General features: G+C 46.7%; 1 protein-coding gene across 1 annotated transcript in view; it reads left to right on the forward strand.

Annotated features, from left to right (window-relative positions):
• The window catches only part of PRKCH (protein kinase C eta), a 203,140-nt gene that overhangs the window by 163,322 nt on the left and 18,552 nt on the right, over positions 1-21,266 (forward strand). Inside the window, 2 exon segments of the mRNA XM_028506724.2 lie at positions 18,970-19,108; positions 19,745-19,933. Coding sequence (XP_028362525.1) covers positions 18,970-19,108; positions 19,745-19,933 — 328 coding nt within the window.

The raw sequence follows: 21,266 nt of genomic DNA on the forward strand, positions 1-21,266 counted from the left end.
TTGGTCGCACAGTGACTCTTCCTGAACAGATGTTTAGTGAAACAGTTTGGTCCCAATAGACTAGGGTTCCTGCAGGCAGTGAGCGGCCTTCCACAAAACGGCTTATAAGACATTGGTGTCTTCAGATGGGATGACGTAGACTCTCCTTTCTTTGAAGGTGAGTCTGTATGCATAAGCCCTCAATTTCCCTGTTGTATTCAGTCCCCAACCTGTAGCGCAGCGATCGACAAAGGGAACGCATACTAATAACTACCGTATTTCCTTGATTCCCAAGAAACCACTTATCCCAAAGTGTCAATGAGCTCCGATTTGATGAAAATGAGAGTAGTGGCAGTTGGCAAGGTGTGTTTTATTTTTTTATTTTTTGCCACAGTTTTAAGGAGCTTGTCTTAGAAGAAGCGTTAGACGGAGGGAGCAGACACAGCTCTGAGGATCAAGGCAGTGCGGGGGGCGGAGGTTCGTTCTCCCCCGGGCAGCAGCAGAGGACTGTTTCTCCTCTGTTGGCACAATGATGGGGGGTGGCTGGGTTAACGGAACTAAGGCCGTCTGTGTGACGGTGGAAGGCAAACAGAAGCATGGATGGTCGGGAAAACGTCTGATCCGCTGGGCGTGAGAGCTCTTCCCTTTCTCATGTGCCAGCTGGGCTTCCGCGGGAGGCGGACACACAAAGAACAGCGGTGTATGCAGACAACCACATTTTCCACTGTGTCAGAAGAGCAGAGTCATCCTGCCCTCCTCATTTCCATCTTGGAAGATGTGTGCTTCTAGTCATTTCTTTCCCAGAAACTGGGGGATCCAGTCTCAGATAAGTGTGGGTTTGAATAACCCGGTATTACATGGAGCCAAAGAGGAAACATGCAGGTCAAGCGTTTGAGCTGTGTTGCAAATGAGGCCCAGTATTTGCTGGATTTCTCATCTCTGTAAATATATCTTCAAGAGTAGAATTGAAGGCACTGTTCCACTCAGTCAGAACTTGCAGGCAAGTTTGTGATTTTCTCAAGACAGTGCTACTAACTAGATTTGTAAGCATCTCCTTTGTCATCACTTCAGTCCCACCCAGGTTCTCTCCTTCCCAAGGTGAACGTTATTCTAAGGAATGTTCCAATTCCTGTGATGCATTATCAGCCTGGCTGGTGGAGCAGGGCTAGTCCAGGGTCTGGAGAGCTGCGCAGGGGGCAGAAGGGGACTCCAGAAAGAGGCCCCAAATCATGCCAACCCTCCTCCACAGTGCCAGGCCCCCTACCAGAGCTCGCGGTTTCCAGGAATTGCATTTGATGTGGGTTGTGAGTTATGGCATAAATGTCTCTTTGTTTTAAGTGGACTTTTTGGTTTGGAAAGTGTCCTTCACCCCCGCCTGACATACTGCAGCGCATTCATTTGCCCCTGTGTGGCCAATGCTGTGAACCATGCGGGCTCAGAGTAGACCATTGTTGAGTTGTCTACAGGCTTGCTTTGACCGTGAGGGGACTTCTCCACCATTCAGTCACTCATTCAGTATGTCCCCAGCACTTGCCGGGTTTGGCTCAGAAGACCAAAAAGATTTATCTATATAATTCAGATCCTTGTCCTTGAGGATTTAGTCTGTTGGGGGCTCCAAACACATCCATAAATTATCAATTTAAGATGGGCACCATAAATGCCCAAAGTCAGATATAAACAGAGTGCAAAGAAAGTACAGAAAAGGAAGTTCTTAATTCTGATGCAGAGGGTCGGGGGGGCTTTAAAGAAGAGATGGCGTTTGAGCCACAGGTTTTCAGTTCATAGCAAAATAGGAAGTTACAGGCCAGGTAGATGGAACAATAGGGACAGAGGCAGGGAGGCAAGACAGTGTCCATGCCTAGGAATCCTGAGGACTCCGTGTGACCTGGGCGGGGGGGCAGGGGAGTGGCAGTTAAGGTAGGTGGAGTGAGAACGTGGATGGTTTTAAATGCAGGGCTAGGACATCTGGCTTTGTTTGCCTGTCAATAGAAGCCATCACAGGTTTTTGAGAAAGAGACTAACAGGAAATAAATGTAATGTGTTAAACAGAGTGCACAGGAGCAAGCAGAGAAGCCTGCAGTTCAGGTAGGAGGCTTTCAAATATTAATAAATCAAGCAAGGAAGAGTCACAGCTTGAACCAAGCCAGTGACAGGGCTGGGGGTGGAGGGAAGACAAAGAAGAGGAACAAGAGTGATAAGGTGGGGGAGAAGCTGAGAGGCCTCTGTGATGAATTGACTGTGGAGACCAAGGAGCGGACCTTAACGATAATTCCACGATTTCGGATGGAGAATGCTAAAGCTTGTAACTGAAGGGAGATTGCAGTTGGATCAAGTCCAGTTTATATCCCTTGTGTGTGAAAGGTTGAAATGCCCCTAGTAGCTATGACCCCAAAGCAGTTCATTCCTACCTTCTCGTGCAGGTCTGGATCTCCGGACAGGGCTGTCTGGATAGAGATTTAGATTTGGGAGCCATCTGTGTAGGGCGATATTCGAATCTGTGGAATTTAACTGCACAGGCAGAGTCAAGCAGAGCAACTCACAACTGGGCAGGTAGCACTGAACAACTCGAGAGGGTGCCACCGCATCGTAGCCACTGAAGATTCGCATAAAGACTAGGAATTCTTCTAGCAGCTGCCTTGCGAGGGGGTGTCTTTTTCTAATTTGCACAAAGATGCCATATGGTTTAGTGGTAGTGCTAGAAATGAGCCTCGGCAAGGGCCAAGAGCACAGCCTAAGGACACGCCTACCCTTCGAGGGTGGGCGTACGAAGGTGAAGGAGACAGCGGCAGTGGTGAGAGGCTCGAGAAGAACTGTTCTTAGTTGTCTTGGAGTTTACCCGCAGACATCATCATTGCCACCCAGTGAACTCTCATCTTAGCTTTGGTTTCATGGCTCAGAGCCACTGCTAGTAATAACCACCAGCTCTCCCTTTTCACATTTCCAATGGGTTCTTCTTGATCTCAGCAATTGGGATACTTAGCTGTCTCCCTTTGGTCAGGAAGTAGAGTTATCAAACCTGCAGCTCTGTTCCTGAAAGCCAATGCCAGGCAGGTGAGCCTGTGTCCTGGGCAGGTAGCTGCCTCCTCCAAAAGGCCCACTGCAGAGCCCGCCCTGTGTGTCCTAGGATGGCAGGCGCGTGCACTCTCTCAGGAAAGGGTACTCCCTCAGGCCACTCACTCCTGCCACATTTGGCCCCAGCCAGCCAGGAGTTGCTGGGGCAGTTCTCATCCCAGAACAGGCAGAACCTCTCGGATGGCTCTGAGTCGTGCTCTCTTGAGGGCCTGGCAGGGCAGAGGAAGCGTCTTGCCTCCTGAGGTGCTCAAGAAAGAAAGGGCGTCCCCAAAACAATGGCTTGGAGGCTGTCTCGGCTCCTTTGTGGCGCAAACTACAAAGCTCACAGCCTCCCCGACGTGTGCCAACAGGATGGTATAAATGTTGCTCACAGAAAAGGAAGCATGTGCCCTGCCTTCGTCCATAATTCTCTGCCCACACAGACCTGTCACTGATGCCTCCTGGCACTGGTAACTTTGTTTGCCTCTGTGGAAATCTCCAGGGGCAGAGGACACCGCCTTCCTGCCCCAGAATGTGTCATGTAACCCAGATGAAAAATTTCAAGTGCTCGTCTTTGTCAATAGGATCCAGCCCCTCTACAAACAGCCGTTTGAAGCAGCCCCAAATCTCAGAGAGAAGACGGGGTCTGTGTCAGTGGGGGGAACTCGGTCGCTTGTACATTGTACAGATCAGTTGGTCAACACATTCTGTTTTCAAAATAATTCACTTTTTCTAGATCTTAAATTGTGGTTATTTTTTTTCATCAGCTAATTCTCTGCTTCCTAATTTGAATGAGGAGTAGAGTCTCTTTTCCAGTGGGGGGGCATCACTTGTCCTGTCTCTGGGGCTGGCTTGTTTTTCCGAGTCAGCCGAGGCTCCCTGGCTCCACGCGTCGTCGGAAGGCCCTGGGATGATGTCACGCCCTGTGCCTGCACGGGGGCAGGTGGTCACGTGGCCCCTTTGTGAAGAAAGGACTCTAAGGCAGAGAGGAGGAGGCAGGATTTTTCCATGGCTTCAGAGGGAAAACTCTAAGTTAGAACCCAAGGGCCTGCGATTCCCAAAACGTGTCCCCGAGCCACCTTCTCTGGACGATGCAGGGAGCCAACCAACCGCTTCCCAGTGAAACGTCTGACTTACCGACTTCCAAAGAGAAATTAGTTCTGTGAGATGGGAATCATGTTCTTAATTTGTGCTTAAAGGATTTTCTGGGCTTTTAAGTTGTTTCTTATATAATATTCTATCTCTTCTAGCTGTGGAGTTTTCCATGAAATGCCTTTTTTGTTTTTAATCAAATGAACTTTTCAACTTGATCAAAAACTTTAGGAATCTCATTTCTCTGCTTCCTGGACTGACCATTGTTATGCAAGCTGCACAGGGGTGATTTCTCTCGTCTGGTTACACTCCCACACTGCTGTAAGGGTGCTCGGTCACCGGGCACTCGCTTTAGTCACTGGTCACTGGATCTACAAGTCTGACTTTCTTACATATTAACTCTGGGACCAGACTGAGGGCTAGAGAGGAACAGTGCGGCTGGATGGGTGACAAAGAATTCACCACCTGGTCAGAAGGCAGTTCTTATTATTTCTTCCTCATTTCCTCTGTGCCCGTTCTGTACAGAACACCAAGGAGATGCACAGGCCAGAAGGATTCTACACTTGGGGGATATATAGATAAATATGACCCGAGTTTAGGGTAAGAAACCGGAGGGGGCTTCTTCAGTGCAACCAGTGCTTAATTGCACATGGAGACCTGTGCCAAGCACCTTGTTTGAGGTCAGGAGAGCAGATGTAAGCATGGGAAACACCTACAGAGAAACCAGCAGTCATAGTTGTACTTAGGAGTACGCACCAGATGCCATCAGAACACAGGGGAGAGATATCAGGCTTGTCCTAGGAAGGGATGCAGAAAGATTCTGAGACAGAGACTTCGGTGAGGCTGAAATTGGCAGCCCAGGAGAAGGGAAGGAAGGACAGCTCCGGCCAGAGCTCCTCCCACTGTATGTGGTGGTGAACCAGTAGGTTCTTTCCCTTTTCAATCCTCTTAGAACCCATGCTTTTATAAGATGTTATAAAAGTGAGTTACTAGAAAAATGAAATTTTAAAAAGACATAAAATAAAAGCCCAAATTTTTATTAGATTCGACAGACATAAAATTACTATGAAGTAGTTATAAAAGTTTCTAAACGCTCTCAGTTTTTCTACTTCATTGCTGCTTGCTTCATTTTTGTTCATTCATTCCTTTTCTACTTACTTTATTTCTACTTACTCACTGCACATCAGTAGTAGTTTACAGGGAAGTGCCAGTCCGAGGACCACACTTGGAGTAGCACTGTGCTGGCCACAGGAGGATATAAGTGCGGGCAGAGAGGCACATGCGCACACACGATGCTCATTTGGGGACCTGAAGCAGGTGGAGAACAGTGGGGAAGGCAATAAGGCTGGAGGGGCAGGCAGAGACCCCATGGTGGAGCATTACAGGTACAAAAGCCAGAAGGGAGTCTTTTCAAGGTTCAAACATTCAAGAGTTGAAAATTTCAGAAAAAAAAAACAACTGGACCAGCATGGAGAATGAAAAGGTAGAGCAACAAGTTAGGAATTGCAGTGATTCGGGTGGGATTCGATGGGGATGAACGGAGGCTGCGGCAGTGTGGTGGAGAGATGTTGTACGGCTTTAAACTCAACCAGGAGGAGTAATCATCAGGATTGAACAGATGTGAAAAGTGGGGAAGGGATACTAATCAGTCCCATCCTTTTACAGATGAGAAAACTGAGGCCAAACAAGGTAGCAGAGCTGAGGCTGGAAGCTCTGCTTTCTGGCTCGGGACAAGTATTCTTGCCCCTTGACTAACTGACCAGGCTGTGCCCCAGATACAAAGCAATATTCCAGCTTGTCCACCTGACCCCTGTGCTGCGCCTGCAGAGAGGGGAGGATGTGTGTCCATCAGAAGGTTCCAGATGCACTGAGGTGCCGGCCTGCACGCCACACTCTGTCACCCCACCACACGCACTGCCCAGCTGCACTCAGCCTGCCTGCCTGCCCCCTGTGCCGTCTGCTCCCAGTCACTGTCTTAATGACAGAAGCCACTCCAAGGTTCACGGTGTCTTGTAATAGCCAGTTAAGCTCATGTAAATCCTGTTTAGGCAGTTGACATAATTTTTCATATCCTTTTATGGGGACAAAGGTTGTTCTCACTCCCTAGCCAAACATGAAGAGGCAGTCAGCAAACAGGGCAAAAAGTTTCCTTTCCGGCATCTCTTGGAATCAGTTTGGTTCTAGACTGGCCTTGAAGGACTAGTGGCCAGAGTGGGGTGGACTCGAGAGTTTGTTCACAGCCACAGTTTCCTTGGGAGCCATTTTGATGGCTCATCCCCATTTTGATGGCTTGGGTCATCCCCAAGACAGCAGGCAGTGCCAGCTTCGTGTTGGCGCCAGAGGTCCCAGGTGGGTGCCAGGGCCCCAGCACAAGTCAGAAACCCCCCAGGCCTTCCCTAACCCAACCTCACTGGGGTGTCAGAACCAGACCTACACCAGATGGCAGGGGACGCTTGCTGTTCGGATTAACAGCCATTTATTAGGGTCCTGCTATGTGTAATGCACTGTGATCGGCACCACAGGTAAATCAAAAATATAAAGATATAAAAATGAAAACAATGAAGCACCTCTCCTCATGGAGATCACCTGTTAGATGAAAAAATAAGAATCACAAAGTAACAGCAGCCTGAGCCAAAAGTTTGGAAATTACATTCTGTGCCTGCCCTCCCTTTGAATACTGACGACCTTTGTTGGCCTCCTGTGATAAAGGAAGGTGAACGCCAGTGCGGCGGGCATCGACAGAAATTCTTAGATGTAAGCATGGACTTGGAGGTGACTGCTTGTTTGTGAAAACACATGATTAAAACAATATTAATAGGTTTGGACACATTGAAAAGACATCTCCATTTATCATAGTATTTTTTTTAATGGTGGAAAAATTAGAAACACCTCCCAAAAGTGGCTTTCAGGATCTGGATTTTATCACATCACTGAATGTTTACGGCTGATATCCGCTCCTGGGTTTATAGTACTTATAATAAGTAATTAGGCAGCAGCAGGTAGATAGTGAGGACTGGCCGTTTCCGTTGAACTGTATTTGAGTGCGTTGGGCAGTACAGTTACCGTGCCACTTCCTGGGAATTCTGTGTTGTATTTCTGGAGAATTTCAGTTCTCCGGAACAGAAATAAATTTCTCCGGAACAGAAATAAATTTCTCCAAACACAGTGTTGTGTCGATAGCAGCAGCCTCTTGTGACTTTTCTTGTCCTTATTCAGTTTATTCTGCTTGAAAGAATAAGTTCCTGGCAAGCTGCCTGGCATTGGGTTGGACAGACCGGGGTGGAACTGCCTGAACCACAACTTAAACCTGCCTTTTCTGATTATACTGAACAGGGCTGTCGGTAGAGATTTTAGTTCCTATATCTTCATGCTTCAGAATTTGGTCTTAGCAAAAATAAGTGGAGGAGACAAAGACATTGTGACTGATGGAGTTTACGCAGTTCTGGGGACATTCTGCTCAATGCTGGTTGTGGCCCTGTATGACCACCCCCCTCGGGCTCCTCACCCTGTTTCCCACAGAGCAGTTTATAAACTAAACAAACCTTTTGGTCAACCCAACAATAGACCTACCCACCCCAAACTCAAAAGCTTACACTAGTTATTTAGGCTTTACAGAGCTTGGGTATGTTTTCTATTGGTTTGATTCATCTAAAAATCTTAAGCACTTGGCCATGTGGTGTTATTGGTTTTTTGTTGATGAAGAAATAATACAGCTTTTATAGCATTTAATGCAAGAAGAACATTAGTCTCCTTCCAAAAGGTGTGCTCATCTGCTACTTTTGCTTACAAGTTTGGTTATACTTTCTAAACACAAAATAAGAACATTAGTCTCTTGGTCACTTCCAAGTTCCTTGGAAGGAGATTCAGATGTTTGTCATTGTATTCTGTCCAGCCTGTGATTGGTGCTCTGGAAGTGACCTGCTAAATATGCCAGGCCTGTCCTTGGAGTTTGTAGTCTGTCTGGGGAAAGCAATCCTTTTGAAGCAAAGCAGAGAACAAAACAACACCCAGTATAAAACAGAACTGAAATGTGAGGCAGGTGATTCCAAAGGTCTGGGAGTGGTCCTGAAGTACAGGTGTCCTCCTGGGTTTTCCACACTTCTGTTTACATGGTTCCAGTGTAATCTCTGATGGCATAGCAGGTAGCCAGGTGAGACCTGCTGATGTGGCCAAAAATTCTGGTTCAAGTCAGAAGGCTCCCTCTGCTTCCCTCTCCTCTCCCCTCCAATATTGCATAAGGCATTACTAATGCTGGCAAACGTTTGTGCTTAGCTATTTGCTGAAAGCAGCCTGCTTATCTCTTCCTGAAGTTGATGCTATGAACTCTGCTCCTTCCTGTCGTAAGTCGTTCCTCATAACCTCTTCCCAGCAGTACCCACATCCCCTTTCACATGTTATGCAAGGCTGCCCACTTGGACGGCTAATGGCTGCAACAACTTTTGCTGCTTGTTTTCTCCAAGCCCAAGAGAAGCTCTGACCCTGGCGAAATCAGGACATTGCTATTTCCCCCTGACGAAATGTCTTCCAGGAACCAGCCTGAGAGCCAACAGGGTCTAGTGCTTCTAGAGTCAGAAGGTCCCTGGCCCTCCTTGGGGGGAACCAGTGTAGCTAGACAGGGCGAGATGTCTTACTGTTCACGTGTTGGTCTGTTTGCATTGATAAACTCAATCATCTGGCTTACCTGTCTGAGGACAAGAGCCACAGCATTTATGTACCTACAACACTAACAGTGACAGCCTGGTTAGCGTTTAGCCCCAGTTCGACTCAATGAACCTGTCATTGGTACAGTGTGTCCAACACAAACCTGGTGTGGGATCCATCTGCCCTTGCTCATCCCCACTCCACAGCTGCCCCAGTTGTCACTGCACTCATGTTGCTTGAGAGGGAACCATGTTCTGATTCTTCCTCCTGGGCTATCTTTTCCTCCTTCATCTTCATGCAAATACCCTGCAAGCAGCCAGCCATTGAAGGACCTCCTCCACATCTGTCCTGTCCCTGGCTTGCAGGCTCTTAGAATCCCCAGTGACTCTTTGATCCTATTTGCTGTAGGAGATCCCCCATTTCCTTGTTGGATTCCTACAGCCAAGAAGCAAAGCTGGCCCAGCAGGTGGTTTTCCTGTCTGCACTGGGGGAGCCTGAGGAGTTAAGCAGGATTTAGCTTGTCGACCACCTTATCCCCTCTGGACTATCAAGTTGAAGTGTGCTGTTGGCCCCAGCATCCTTCCATTGGAGCCGGGCCCAATGGTCAGGAGGCCCCTAGCCACCATGATCTGTCATCTCCTTGTCCTGGTCTGAGACCCTCCACCCTGCCTCTCGATTTCTCTCTCTCAGTGCATCTGCACGCCGAACGCTGCCAGGTATCAGGCAGGAAGCATTCTGGCAAGGAGAGTCAGAGAGAGAGGTTTTCTTGGCAACCACAAAATAAAAGTACTGTAAGGAGCTGCTAAATAAACCTGTGCCACTTCAGCTAGGGAATTTCACCCCTCCTGTGGGAGTAGTGGGGAGTGGGATGAAAAAATATGTACAAAAGGCTCAACTGTCGGTTTGATGGCTCATTCATTTGATGGTACTAAGAGAGGTATGATCTGCACACTGAGGACCTGAATCATATTCATCACATCCTGCGTTTGTTCAGAGAGTGAATGGATGTTTTCTTTGGATGTTTTTTTCCTGCTGTAAGACAAGGCAAGGGGAGATCTCTCGTTCCCTTTGCTCAAGCTAAGTCGGTCCTGTGTGTCCCCAGCGGTGAAGGGGAAACATGCTACCTGCTCTCCCAAGGCACCCAGCACCGGGACTAGGTGCAGAGCAGCACCTGGCCTCGTCGTAAAGGGGGTGTAATAGCCAGACTCACACCGTCATGTTTACGGTCCTTTTTCCTTCTCAAGTAGCTGTTGGGAAGAAACATGAAAGGGTGGGGGAAAGCCTCAGGGGAGCCTTGGTAGTCCTTTCTGGGTTGGAAATTATTTTATTTAATTTCTCCATTCATTAGGAAGTGAGTTATTTTGCATTCAACCTCATAACAATAAACACTCATGTTTCGTATATTAGTTCTTAAGCAGATGTTTCAATAGATCAGCCTAGCAAACACCAGATAAAATGTCACTTTATGGAGAGAAACGGCATGGGACCCTCGTTTAATAATTAGGAATGTTGCTTCTTTCAGTGGGGACCTCACTTTCTTTTTTTTTCTTTTTTCTTTTTAAATTACAGCTTCTATTCAATATTATTTTGCATTAGTTTCAGATTTACAGCATAATGGTTATGAAATCATTACAGAGTGGTCCCCCGATGTTTCAAGTACCCTCCAGGCCCTATGCATTTTTGCTGGGATATTATTTACTGCATTCCCTGTGTGCCATCCTCGACGCCTCTGTGCCTGTTCTGTAACTACCAACCCGCACTTCTCAATCCCTTTGCCTCTCTCACCCAGTCCCCCAACTCCCCTCCCCTCTGTCAGCTGTCAGTCTGTCCCCCATGTCTACGAGTCTGTTTCTATTTTGTTTTAATTTGTTCTTTAGACTCCATATACAAGTGAATTCATATGGTATTTTTCCTTCTCTGTCTGACTTATTTTGCTTAGCATAATACCTTCTATGTCCATCCATGCTGTCACAAATGGTAAGATTTCATTCTTTTTTTGTGGCTGAGTAATATTCCATGGTGTGTATGTACCACAGCTTTTTTATCCACTCATTTATGGATGGGCACTTGAATTGCTTCTATATCTTGGCTATTGTGAATAACGCTGCAATGAACATAGGGGTACACATACTCTTTTTGAGTAGAGTTTCAGGTTTTTTCTGGTACAATCCCAGAAGTGGAATTAGTAGGTCCTAAAGCAGTTCCATTTTTAATTTTTTGAGGAAACTCCTTACTGCTGTCCACAGTGGTTGCCTCAATCTGCATTCCCACCAACAGCGCACATGGATTCCCTCTTCTCCACGACCTCACCAGCACTTGTTTGTTGATTTGTTGATGATAGTCATTCTGGCATGTGCGCGGTGGTACCTCATTGTGGTTTGGGTTTGCGTTTCTCTGATGACGAATTCTTTACAGGAATACAATAAAGGAAAAGTCATTCATAAACCTACTGCCTAGAAATAGACTTTTGATATTTTTCTTTTCTCTTTTCCCACCTGTCCCTTTTGCTTCCCATCTCTCTTCCTTTCCTCTGCCCCTAATTGTAACATAATTAAGAGGATATTGAAAATACAACTTCATATCCTGCTTTTTCACTTAGAATTGTCTCAGTCTACAAGTATGTCATGAAACCAAAAGATTGACAGGTTTGACTATTCAGAAAGTCTCCCTGAGCAATATATTGTTCAGGTGAACAATATATTGACTATATGAAAGTCTCACCATAAGCAAAATGTTGAAACAAACTGAGCAATACTATTCTCAACCAATATAACAAATTTCTACTATCCATAATATGTAAGGAATAAAAAAAAACAATATGTAATGAGCTTCTTAAAAATAATCAAAAAGATAACTCAGATTTTATTTTTTAGGTACATTTTAAAATGGGTAAAATGTGAATAGATAACAGAACAAATACAAATGGCCTTTAAACATATATTTTTTAAAAGCTTAATTTCATTAATAACGAAGAAATGAAATTAAAACACTACGATCACTTTTCCCTAGCTGATTGGCAGGGACACAAGGATGATTTTGTCTAACCTAAATAAGAAAACCAAATAGCACACTCTCATACACTATTGGTGGGAGTATAAATTGGTGCAAACTTCTTAGAGGGCAATTGTTCAATATCTATTAAAGTTTTAAACATGTTTACCCTTTGACACGGCATTTCCACTTCTAAAAATTTATCCTAAAAAACACTATTACAAGTGCATAAATAATGTTCACTACTCCATTGTTTGAAGTTGCAAAATATTGGAAACAACCTAAATTGTGGTACAGCTTTATAATGGAATTTTATGTAATCATTACAGAGAATGACACAAATCTGTAAGATGTAGAAATGTATCCAAAATATTTGTTAAGTGATAAAAGCAAGGTACTTCATAATATCATGTACCATTGAAAAGTTTGGAGGACTGTGAACTTGTCATTTTTTTCTCCATAATTTTTTTAGGAATAATTGAACTTGACACAATGACAATATAGCTTTTATAATCAGAAGAGAAATAATTTTCAAAACATAAAAATTCTATTGTAAATATTTTTCTATATTTTAGTCCCTAAAATTTTAGCAGCTTTCATAAAATTCTGCCATGGATTTTCCATAATTTAATTAGCCATTCCCCTATTAATAAGTAGTTTAGCTTGTTTCCAAATTGTGCTGTCATGTGTGATGCAGCAACAAACATCTTTGTAAAACAAAATAACTTAAGATGGACAATCGCAAGAGCATCATGTCCTGTGGCAGAGGTTCTGAGTTTAACCTAGAAACAATCCATTTGACAAATTTGAATGCAAAAGGTTGACATTTTATGATCCTTTTAAGCCTTTCCAAGACTGTGGATGGCCCACCTGGAGGTGAAACAGTTGGGTCCCTGCATCCCCCGGCACTCTGCTATGTTCTCTGTTCAGGGTGCAATGCATCACTAGGGTCTGTGGTCTCGGTGCGAAAAAGACTTGGGATCTTACCCTCAGGATACTCTCCAGGCCTTTTCTACACAGTCTACTCCCTCTCCCCAGTGAGCTCATCCATGCCCACTAATGACTCTTAAAGGTGTACATCTCCCATCCAGTCTTTCCTCTGAGCTCTAGCCACGTATATCCAGCTGCCTCTTAAACATCTCCTCTTGGAGGTCTAACAAGTAGCTCAGTATGTCCAAAATAAATTCTGTGAGCCAGAAAAAGTTCATCATACCTTCTTCCCTGTACCCCCTATATCCTTCCGTTGCTAAATCCCATTACTTTTGTCCCATAATAGTTCCTGAACCACCCAGTGCTCTTCACCTTACCCACCCTAGCTCAGGCCGCCATCATTTCTTTTCTGAGTGCTCCAAGAGCTTCTCAGCTGGAATCTTATCTGGGCCCCTCTGATCTGTTATTCCTGTTGTAGCTGGAGGCTCGTAAACTCACAAATTAGCACCATCCCTCTCCCGTGTACGATTTTCCCATGGTTGCTCTTTCCTCTTGGGCTGAAGACTGACATCCTCACTGCCCGTGCGTTCCCAGGCTCCCGCCATCTGTCCCGTCTCCTTCAGTGTTCTGTACAGTGCCTGGCTCACGGATGCTGCTCAGAGGTTTGCTGGGTGGGTGAAGGGATGAATGCCTTGTGTTAGGTAATACATGACTGGCACTGCCACCTAACATGCTAAAACCAGATTTTAAGCTTTTGCTATTTTGTGATTTTTAAAAATCCATTTACCAGTTTGATAATCTTTGCTTTGAAAAAATTTCAAGTTTGTATAAATTCAGACATTCTCAAAACACAAGCCAGCCCTGAATGGTTTTGCTTTGAAATTAAGATTATAATTCAAAGTCACTCTCTCAGCAAATACAGCATCTTAACATCTGCCTGCGTGGCAGCCTCCACTCCTCAGATGAGGGCAGAGAATTCTCTCCTGAATATACAACCACCAGAGAGAGATCTGCTAAACACTACCCATTCCTGTACCTTTGAGGGTACATACAATCCATTGAATTTCTTCTCCATGCACAAAAGCAAGAAAAAAAATTTTTTTGCAGAATTTTAATTATGCATTTCATAGTAATGGGAACAAAAATGTTCCCTTTGTCACCGGTCACTCTTGAGGTTATTTGTGGATTCTCAGATGGTTCTTTGTTTCAACTGGCGAGGTCCTCTCAGGAAACAGTCTGCTCGGAGGATTAGCCACCGACACACCACCACTGCGCAGAAGAGAATGTGCCTGCTGTCGTAGGTTATGAGCCCAGGCCTCAGCGGAATTGAGGAGAACTGAGTTCAAATCCTGCATTTTTTTTTTTGACTAAGTAATGTAGGCGTAGATCCTACTTCATAGAGTTGTTCTGAGGATAAAAGAATTTGGATAAGGCTGTCAGCATTTGGTAGTAATAATGACACTATTATTATCCACAGAAGCTTTTCTCAGTTCTTGGACACACACACACACACACACAAATGAGCAGAGACAAAAACAATATACTTATCATAGTATATTAACTGTATGTAACTGATGTGAAAATTATACTTTACTAAAGCATTGTTAAAAAAACAAAGCATTGTTGTCTTTTAGATTCAGATATTGACACATTTACAGATGAGATGATTTTATATCTTGAATTTGCTTCCAAACGTGGAAAAGGTGGCTCAGGAGGGCAGTAACTGTGCAGGTGAAACAAGGTCAGGTGTGCCCTGAGAGCCGCCCAGGCCGTGTGACCACGATGAGGGTCTGTGCTTTTGTATATGTAAACTTTTCCATTATAAAATGTTTACAAATACATTAAAAATAGTTACTGAATAGCCTCATAGATTCATGTTTGTTGAAGGAGCCAGCTCTCAGCTTAGTTTCCTTTATTTCTTTTGGAAGAGTCACTGATGCCAGTGAGCTGAGCGGTGAGACTCATGTCACTCTGTGTCATGACTCCTGGAGCAGCTCAGAGTGGAAACAAAATAAATACAGTTGCTGCACTTCCTTTGTCTTCAGCCACTTGGGAACCCTCTCTGAAACCGTTGTGGGCATCTGAAGTAACCCCGATTACCCAGCCACAACAATGAGCCTTTCAGGCAGCCGGGAGGATAGAATAACTCTTTCTGCCCTTCTGTACTCGCATGACAAAAGGCATAGCAGCTATTAAATACCGGTGCCCAATGACCTAATGAATAATGAGCCTATAACCGCGTATTAGGCATTTTGGGATCTGAGCCTCTGCCCTGTGTGAACTTGTAATCTTCATTGTGTGGCCTTGTTAAGTTTGGCTGCCGAGTTACGCGTTGGCATAGGAGGCAGAAGAATCTGAAAGCCAAAAACTGACCTCTGAGTATTTAAAAGTCATGAGTCTCGACATGATTTTTGCTTTTTTTTTTTTTAATGAAGATAATTTATCCTTCATGTGGACACTGACCATGGCCATACATGGCTCTGTAAACTCTGGGCCCGTTTGACTAATCCTCTCAGCATTCTTCTTTCCCATCTGCATGCAAGCCGGGGCGGGTACTGGGCTCCCTCTCTCATTGCCTCTCCCAGAGCAGCTTCACTAAAGCAAAAAATTTGAACCTAGATTTCAGAATTCTTCTTTTCCCTTTGAAATCCATCTGTAAGGGGCAAAGCACATGGCTTTCCAGAAGTTTAAGCACAATAATTTGGAGCAAAGCCCTCAATGGGTTTATAGAATTTCTCACCTTTCCCTAAAAATAAGGCAGGCTCTCAGCTGGACGGGGCAGCTCACAGAAGTACTGCGTCTCTGTCTCTGGTCAGCACCTTCGGCCAGGACCGAGCTGGAGCAAGGGCAGAATGAGGTGTAGCCCCAGCTAAGTGGGAAGGCAGGTGCTCAGACAGAGCCTTCTAGAATACAGTGCAGAGGGTGCTGTCACACAGATAGGAACTGGGCACTCCAGGGGTGGAGCCGAGTGTCTGGGGACACCAGGACAGACGTCACAGTGGAGGTGTGAGATATCTGGGCTGAGGATACAGCCTGGGATTGTATCAAGTTCTTAACCAAACCCCCCTTAGAATCCAGTTTCAAGATTCTGCCCTGTTAGATCGTACCAATGTGAAACCAGCACTGGCATTTCCTTGGGGCTCGGGCATTCTGAGAATGCCTAAGATGAGACTGAGAAGTCAGGGTCGAGGCGCATCTGTGCCCTTGGGTACCCTGGGCCCAGGGTGAGTTGGGGCCCCTGCCCTGCTCAGTTCTGTCTCCTGAGCAGCGAGCCTGTGCAGAGGGCGCCGGACAAAACTGATTGCGAAGCACTTTCTCTCCCTGAGCAATCCTTGCTACCCATGACAGCAGCTGAGTAATAAGCAGTTGAACCTCTTACCTGGGCTTAGTCACAAGCTCTCTTGAGCAATCACAGGTCAGCTTTTTAGACTACTGTGGGTTTCTGTTAGCACTTGTTTCTGTTACCTGAACATAGGCTTTACAGGCTCTTAGCAGGCATAACGGCTTCGGGCGAATTCAGAAACTCAGTAACCTAGTTTGGCAATGCGAGAGAGTCGGAATGCTCTGGGCACAGGTCCACGCAGGCCTGGACCACAGGGCTGGTCCGTGGCTGCTAACGCCAGCCCAGGGCTCAGCTCTCCCACAGCCTTGCTCTGTCCTGGGGCCGAGAACTATATACGATCTCTACCCTTGTCCCGCCCCTGTAACGTATGTGCTCAGCCCTGGAGGAGCCAGACAACCAGGCCCTACAAGAGCCGTGAGTCTGAGACCACTTGTGAAGAACTGAGACAGCTCTCCTGGCAGTGGCCTCCTGCACCCCACACCCTGGGATCTTGTGATCCCACCTTCATGTGGCTTAAATAAGTCTTGCTCCTACTGAGGGGTGGGGGACAGTGGAGGAGGAAAGACTTCCCGCAGGTCACAGCCCACTGAAAACAGTCACCCGTGCAGAAGGGCGCAGGCGGCAACTTTGGAGGCAGACGCTGGGTGTGGTTTCGAGGCGGGGAAGGCTTGCTCTCTGAAGTGGAGGCACAGGTGCTTGGCACACCTTTACCTCACGCACCTCACACCCCTCACACCCAGGGGACCACGGCCAGGAGCAGAGAGGAGTCTGGTGTGTGTGCCCGCTGATCTGTGCCAAGGAAACTCTGCTGCTTTAACCTCCCTTATCGGGGTTCCTGGAAAACAAAGCTTTGTTTTCATGCCCAGGTGTCTTACAGTGACCTCTCATTGTAAGGCCTGTGTGGTCAGACTACCAGGTCACTGTGGAAACCAGTCCCACCAGTTCTGTCGTCACCTACCTCCTCCAGCTGAAACATGATCTGAGGCTGGGTGGACAGACACCAGCCTCGTCCCTTGGGCCAAGCACGCCAGCAGAGCAGGGACAGGAGGACAGAACCATGAGTGCCCACTGTGGCCATGGAACAGAACAGCAGTCAGTGTGGCTCCTACAGACACTCCAGTGAGGGAGCCACATCAGTACCCCACGGGGTTGGGCCATGGCAGCCCCCCACTCTGGCTGCTGACTGCAAATCTGCAGGTCAGGGACATTGCCTAGCATCCCTCCTGGCTGTGCAGCCACCTCCTCGCTGCTAAGCCCATGTGGTTTGCCTCCGAACACTTCGGTTCTTAAAAAAGCATAAAGGTGTCACTCAGTAGGCCAGGCTGCTTCTCTTCTCCCAGCCCAGGTGAGCCAGGAGGCTGGCAATTGTGTGAGTGCGTAGGACTCCCTTCCAGCCTGCCCGGGTGATGGGCCTCCCTCCCTCTGAACGTGCCTGGTGCTGGGAGCCGTGCTGGGGCGGGGCTGGTTTAGTACACCCTGCTGCCTTTTATGTGCACAGAGTCTTCTCGGCACCCAGCCGTGCTCCTGTCCAGTGGGGCCCTTCACCAAACAGTGCTGCCACTGGAAACTCACTTCCTCAAGTGGACTCGGCTCCTACGGGTTGGAGGAAGGGTGAAAGTGCCTTTGTCCTGGGTTCCCCATAATTTACTAGGCCTCTTGAGGCTCCTGTGTACCTGGGGTACAACCACACACACCCTGTTCTTACTCTTATTTTTCCTTTCCCTGCTTAAGAACATGCCCACTAACCCCCTGAATCTGAGAGAGAAGCAAGGAGTCCTCATCTCTGCGTCCCCTCCCCCTCCATCTCCAAGGGGTTGTCAGGCTTTATTACTGACGGTGGTTTCCCCAAAGCGCTGCTGGCTGACCCCTCACTTTCCAATCCATGTGTCACTGTCCTAGCTCAGGTCTTAACATCTCTTCTCTGAACTGATTCAGCTGGGAACCTGCTACTTCCTTAGTCAAAGAGCTTCAATGGGTCCCTTTTGTCTAATGACTAAATATCAAAATTCCTTAGCGTGGCATTCAGGGCCCTCCATCATGCAGACCTAACTTTCCTCTCCAGCCCCGGACTTGAAGGCTTCAGCGTCCCTTGCTGTCTCTCCAGCCTCACTGTACCGCGTGAAGCTCCTGAGCCTCACCACACATCACAGCTCCATGCCTGCCTCGCTGCCCCAGCCCCGTCCATCTGCCCACACTGACCTTCCATCACCCCTTCCCTGCCTGGAAGACCACCCCTTCTGGGGAGTCCTCCCTCTTGTGTTTCTCTCACGGCGCTTGGCTCACACTTCCATCATGCCACTTGTATTGTGCAATAGTTCTCTTTCTCTCCTTCTCCCCCCGTCATATGTGTAATATACGAAACACTTACATACGTGTATGTATATTGAACAAGTTTTTGCTGCGTGCACTATGCTAGGCACGGTAGTGAGCCAAATCAACCGGAAGCATGCGTCACGGACTTATACTTCAGTAAATTGGTCTTGCCCTCAGACTCAGTTCCCTAGGGATAAGGGTCATCTGTCCTCTTGATGCCTGTCTATTACAGTCTCTGGCACACAGTGGCCACTTGCTCCATGAATGGTCACTAAGTGAACCCCAGTGGGCGGAGATAGATACCGGAGTGGAGGGACGGGGTGGGTGGGTGTCTGTGGGTGCAAGGCACATGGGATGTCTGGGAAAATCACATCCTGCCCTCACTTTCTAAAGGGCAGCCTACGTTCTATATGTGGTCAGCCCATCCATGTGGAACAATCATCTAGGGAACCCTGAGGCCAATTTTGTGAGTTGATCTAAATGTTTTCTCTAGATAACCCCCAAAAGTTTGTTCTTTTCTAAACATGCGTGCCTGACTCTGGTCTGATCACCGGTCCCATGAGCCAGCTCATCCAGGTGGGAGTTGGGGGCCTGGCTGCCCTAACACCTGCTGCCCCTTGTTTTTTCAGAGATCTGAAACTGGACAATGTGCTGTTGGACCACGAGGGCCACTGTAAGCTGGCAGACTTCGGAATGTGCAAGGAAGGGATCTGTAACGGAGTCACCACGGCGACCTTCTGTGGCACGCCCGACTACATTGCTCCCGAGGTGAGAGCTCCCGAGCTCTACAGTAACCCCGATGAGAGATGCCCCGGCTTGCTTTTGTGCGCTGTGGCTTTGTGGGCAGTGTTGAAAGCTGATGCCTCCACACTCCTTTGTAGTTGCTTGGCTGGATGATGGCTGAAAATGTCCTCAGTTCCTCTAAATAAGAATTTGAGTCAAAAATGGTTTTTGTCAACTTTGCGGTTGCTTTCAGGCTTTAGCCCTGAATGGGGACTCACAGCTCTTTGCTTTCTTCCTTATCTCCCAGACCCATTAGCAGACCCATTAGCAGAACTAAAGAAAAGCTCTCAAACCTTTTCCATACAAGTGAGTGAGCCCACTCCTCTTCCTCCCATATAGGTGTAGTCCCAAACCCTCTCTGTTTTGGATCTATGCATGTCATTATGTTGGCCTAAGCAGACCACAAATGTTTGATCGCCTAGATGAGAAGCTGGCCTTTGAGTTGACCACAGGGAAAACTGGCCACTCTCCAGAGATAGAATGAAACATGAATATCGACACAGGAAACTCAATTTTTTTACTTTGATATTTCCTAATCTATTGTTTTCTCTAGTTATTAAGGATGCATTTATCAATCAGATATGTGAAGCCCTTCTCACATTGCCCTACCTCTCTGCACAGATCCTCCAGGAAATGCTGTATGGGCCCGCAGTAGATTGGTGGGCGATGGGCGTGTTGCTCTATGAGATGCTCTGTGGCCACGCGCCCTTCGAGGCAGAGAATGAAGATGACCTCTTTGAGGCCATACTGAACGACGAAGTGGTCTACCCTACTTGGCTCCATGAAGATGCCACAGGGATCCTGAAATCTGTAAGTCTGGCTTACCTAGCCGTTTTCAACCTACAGCAAACCAGCTTGCTTGATGTGATTCTTGTGTCTCTCTTTAATACCTCCTGCCAGTAAGCTACGAGCTTTAACTGAAATATGTGATTTCATCTGTAGAATCAAAGAACCAGAGTTCTTTCAGGCTGTTTTCCTCTCTTATGCAATAGTTATTTCTGAGCCAACTATGATAGCAATTGACAGTGTCGCTTGCCAACTATCCAGTATTTCTAGCACTTGTGGCTTTAGTGTGATGCTCCCTTCAGTCAGGACATACCGCGGTGGTGGGTCACATGACCACCATTCCCAGTGTGTTGCACTATTGATTGTGTTTCTGCCGGTGATGTCCAAGGAGCAGGACCAAAGGCCCTTTCCCTTAGTGCTGGGAGGTGAGGAGGAAGGTTTCCCAACCTCTGCAGTTCTGTTTTGCTTCCATGGTACCTTAATGCAAGCCAGGTGCCAGGCCCAGGATTCAGGTGCAGTGAGGTAATGCACCATGTTGAAAAAGTCTTTTTTTTTGCATGCATTTAAGGCATTATACTGAAAGCCTTATTTTAGGTGAGGAAGAAACATGGATTGATGCCTTTATGTTGAAAATAAGAAAGCACATTGTAGTTTGGCTCTGTTCTATAATGTTGAGTTCGAAAATCATGTATTACCACCTACTGTGTGCTTAGGAGAATAAAGATGAAAATAGCTGGTTCATTTCTAAAAGGTGTTGATGGTGCTGGGAGTTTCGGTTAAGAGGCCTGTGGAGCAGCTGCATTTTCTCATGTAGGAACTCCAGTCCTGGAATAAAATTTACTGTCTTCACACTTTTTAAATGTACAGTTCAGTAGCATTAAGTACATTCACATGGTTGTACAACCATCACCGCCATCCATTTCCAGAACTTTTTTCATCTTCCAAAACTGAAACTTCATACCCCTTACACACGACCTCCCCCCAGTCCCTGGTGACCACCATTTCGCTTTTAGTCTCTATGGATTTTTCTGTTCCATGCATAGCCCCTCGTGTAAGTGGAATCATACGTTCATCCTTTAGCAATTCAAAAATTTTTAAAAAGCCTGGGATCAGAATCCAGACTTTCCTGATGCCAGTCCAAGGTTCTGAGCTAGACTACATCTGGCCATTCTCTATTTTTCTTCTATTTCCCATCAGTAGGCATCTTTTAACCTCAGAGCCCTGTGTTTTTAGCACCTAAACCACTCCCTGGTGTGATTCTTTCCAGCTGCACCAGAAACATAAGCCACTGGAGGAAGCTGCTAGGATGCTGTGTCCTTACTACCCACATAGCAGCCATCTGTCACCTATTTAACTT

The sequence above is a fragment of the Phyllostomus discolor genome, chromosome 1, assembly GCF_004126475.2.
Source record: "Phyllostomus discolor isolate MPI-MPIP mPhyDis1 chromosome 1, mPhyDis1.pri.v3, whole genome shotgun sequence".
NCBI classification, from domain to species: domain Eukaryota; kingdom Metazoa; phylum Chordata; class Mammalia; order Chiroptera; family Phyllostomidae; genus Phyllostomus; species Phyllostomus discolor.